This window comes from Nanorana parkeri, unplaced genomic scaffold (assembly GCF_000935625.1).
Source record: "Nanorana parkeri isolate BGI_ZX_2015 unplaced genomic scaffold, ASM93562v1 scaffold1539, whole genome shotgun sequence".
In the NCBI taxonomy this organism is placed as follows: domain Eukaryota; kingdom Metazoa; phylum Chordata; class Amphibia; order Anura; family Dicroglossidae; genus Nanorana; species Nanorana parkeri.
The window spans coordinates 269057-271499 of NW_017307807.1; the positions used below are offsets into that span (position 1 = coordinate 269057).

Genomic DNA, 2443 nt, shown 5'->3' on the forward strand with positions numbered 1-2443 from the left:
TAAATTGGCTATCGCATAGGGGGCTTCTTATCCCCCGCCCCCCCCCCCCCCCATGTGATAGCAATGAGGTTTAAAAAAAATGTAAAAAATACAAGTTAAATCAAATTAAAAATGACTCCAGGGTTATGTAATAAAAAGAGTTTTGAAATGCTAGAGAATTGCTTAAATAATGCATTACACCAAAAATAAGCCTATTAGATTTTAGTCAACCAAAATTGACTTTACTTTTCGTCAACTAAAACCGACTTGAATTTCATCAACTAAAACTAGACTAAAATAAAAATTAATCTGATGACTAAAATGTGACTAAAAATTAAAATTAATTTTCGTCAAAAGACTGAAACGAAAATGAAATTCGGTGCCAAAATTAACACCGATTGGGCACTGATTCTGAAATTAAACATATCTACAAGCCCACCATGTATTGAAACATTTGTACCTTTCATTTCTTGTGGCCATACCACATATAAACGAAAAGCTTTGTGGGCATACCAATATGACATTCTCCATATGGAATGAACCTTTTTTATTTTCAGCTAGCACAAAATGTCACACTGAGTGATAAAGTGAAGCCCATACAACTCCAACGTGAAGACAGAGAGATTCCTGCAGGTACTCTGTGCCTGGTAGCTGGCTGGGGAAAAATAAAGCGCACAGGGAAGAAACCTGACCAGCTTCAGGAGGTGTTGGTACCTATTATCGCCAGAAGTGTTTGTAATGGTCGGGGTTACTACCAAGATGAAATCACTCCAAACATGATTTGTGCAGGGACTGGGAAACAAGACTCATGTGAGGTAAGGATGTGTGTTGAATGATAATGTCATCCTTTCTACATGTGCCAAAAGTTGCTGTTTGTTTGCTACTATGAACATTCTGATATATTCACTGTTTATACTGTCTGGCACCATGGAGGACACATAAAAGACAACCTAACTTTGGTATAGTAATCCTTTAACTTACTGGTCCCTTATCTTTGACACTAGCGTCCTTCTGCTTCCTAGAGGTGCCAGTGACATAACTGTTCCTCACCGCTGCCTCCTGGGGATGCTGGGTCCTTGAGGTCCTATGAAAGCACAGTGCAAGATGTCACTGGCACCTCCAGGAAGCAGACATGAGCCAGACTTTGAAGTTTAATTTACTGTTTTTTTATTTTGGGAGGTGGGAGCTCCAAGAAAAGCAGACCTTGCATTTTCAGGCTAAGTCCATTTTACCAAGAACAGTTATATGGTTTTTTTTAAAGTTTAACCCTTGCAAAGAGTACACTATAAAAAACTCTAAATCAATAACTTTTTAAACCCTCAGGGAGACTCCGGGGGACCCTTGGTGTGTGATGGAGTGCTGGAGGCTACAGTGTCTTCTGGATATCGTGTCTGTGGTAATGTTAAGCGGCCAGGTATCTACACTCGTTCACAACCCTACATAAATTTTATTGAGGATACTATGCATAATGCTACCATAAGCATCCCTTCTGCTGCACAAATTGCAGTCTAAATGACAACAGAATGCATTACAGCACCAAAATATATATGTTAATCATTTTACTTAATAAAGGTTTTACATACTGTTTTACTGTAATTTTTTTCCAGTTATTTTTCTAAATCCTAAATTCACTGTTATGATACTTGTGAGGATAATACATACAGTGTGAAAAATAATTATTTGGTCCCCTGCAGATTTTATAAGTTTGCCCACTTACAAAGAAATGAAAGGTCTATAATTTTTATCCGAGGTGTATTTTAAATGATAGAGACAGAATATCAACCAACAAGCCAGAAAAGACACATCATACAAATGTTATAAATTGAGTTGCAGTTCAGTGAGTAAAATAAGTATTTGATCCCCAAGCAAAACATGACTTAGTACTTGGTGGAGAAACATTTGTGGGCAAGCACAGAGGTAAGACGTTTCTTGTAGTTGGTTCCCAGGTTTGCACACATCTCAGGTGAGATTTTGGTCCACTCTTCTTTACAGATCTTCTCTAAATCCTTAAGGTTTCTTGGCTGTAGCTTGGCAACTCGAAATTTCAGCTCCCTCCATATATTTTCTATAGGATTACGGGCTGGAGACTGACTAGGCCACTTCGTGACCTTAAGGTGCCTCTTCTTGAACCACTGCTTTGTTGCCTTGGTGGTATGTTTATGGGTCATTGTCATGCTGAAAGACCCATCCACGACCCATCTTTGGTGTTCTGGGTGAGGGAAGGAGGTTCTCATCCAAGATTTTACAATACATGGCCCTGTCCATTGGCCCCTCAATGTGGAAAAGTAGGCCTGTACCTTTGGCAAAGAAACAGCCCCAAAGCATAATGTTTCCACCTCCGTGCTTCATTGTAGGGATGGTGTTTTGCTTGGGGATCAAATACTTATTTTACTCACTGAAGTGCAACTCAATTTTTACCATTTGTATCATGTGTTTTTTTCTGGATTTTTGGTTGATATTCAAA

General features: G+C 38.8%; 1 protein-coding gene across 1 annotated transcript in view; it reads left to right on the forward strand.

Moving 5' to 3' along the window:
• LOC108798700 (serine protease ami-like) overlaps positions 1-1559 on the forward strand; it is a 17754-nt gene extending 16195 nt beyond the window's left edge. Inside the window, exons 4-5 of the mRNA XM_018570477.1 lie at positions 537-794; positions 1303-1559. Of these exons, the coding sequence (XP_018425979.1) occupies positions 537-794; positions 1303-1491 (447 nt within the window). The 3' untranslated portion in view covers positions 1492-1559. The remainder of the gene's footprint in view (positions 1-536; positions 795-1302) is intronic.
• The last annotated feature ends 884 nt before the right edge of the window (positions 1560-2443 follow it).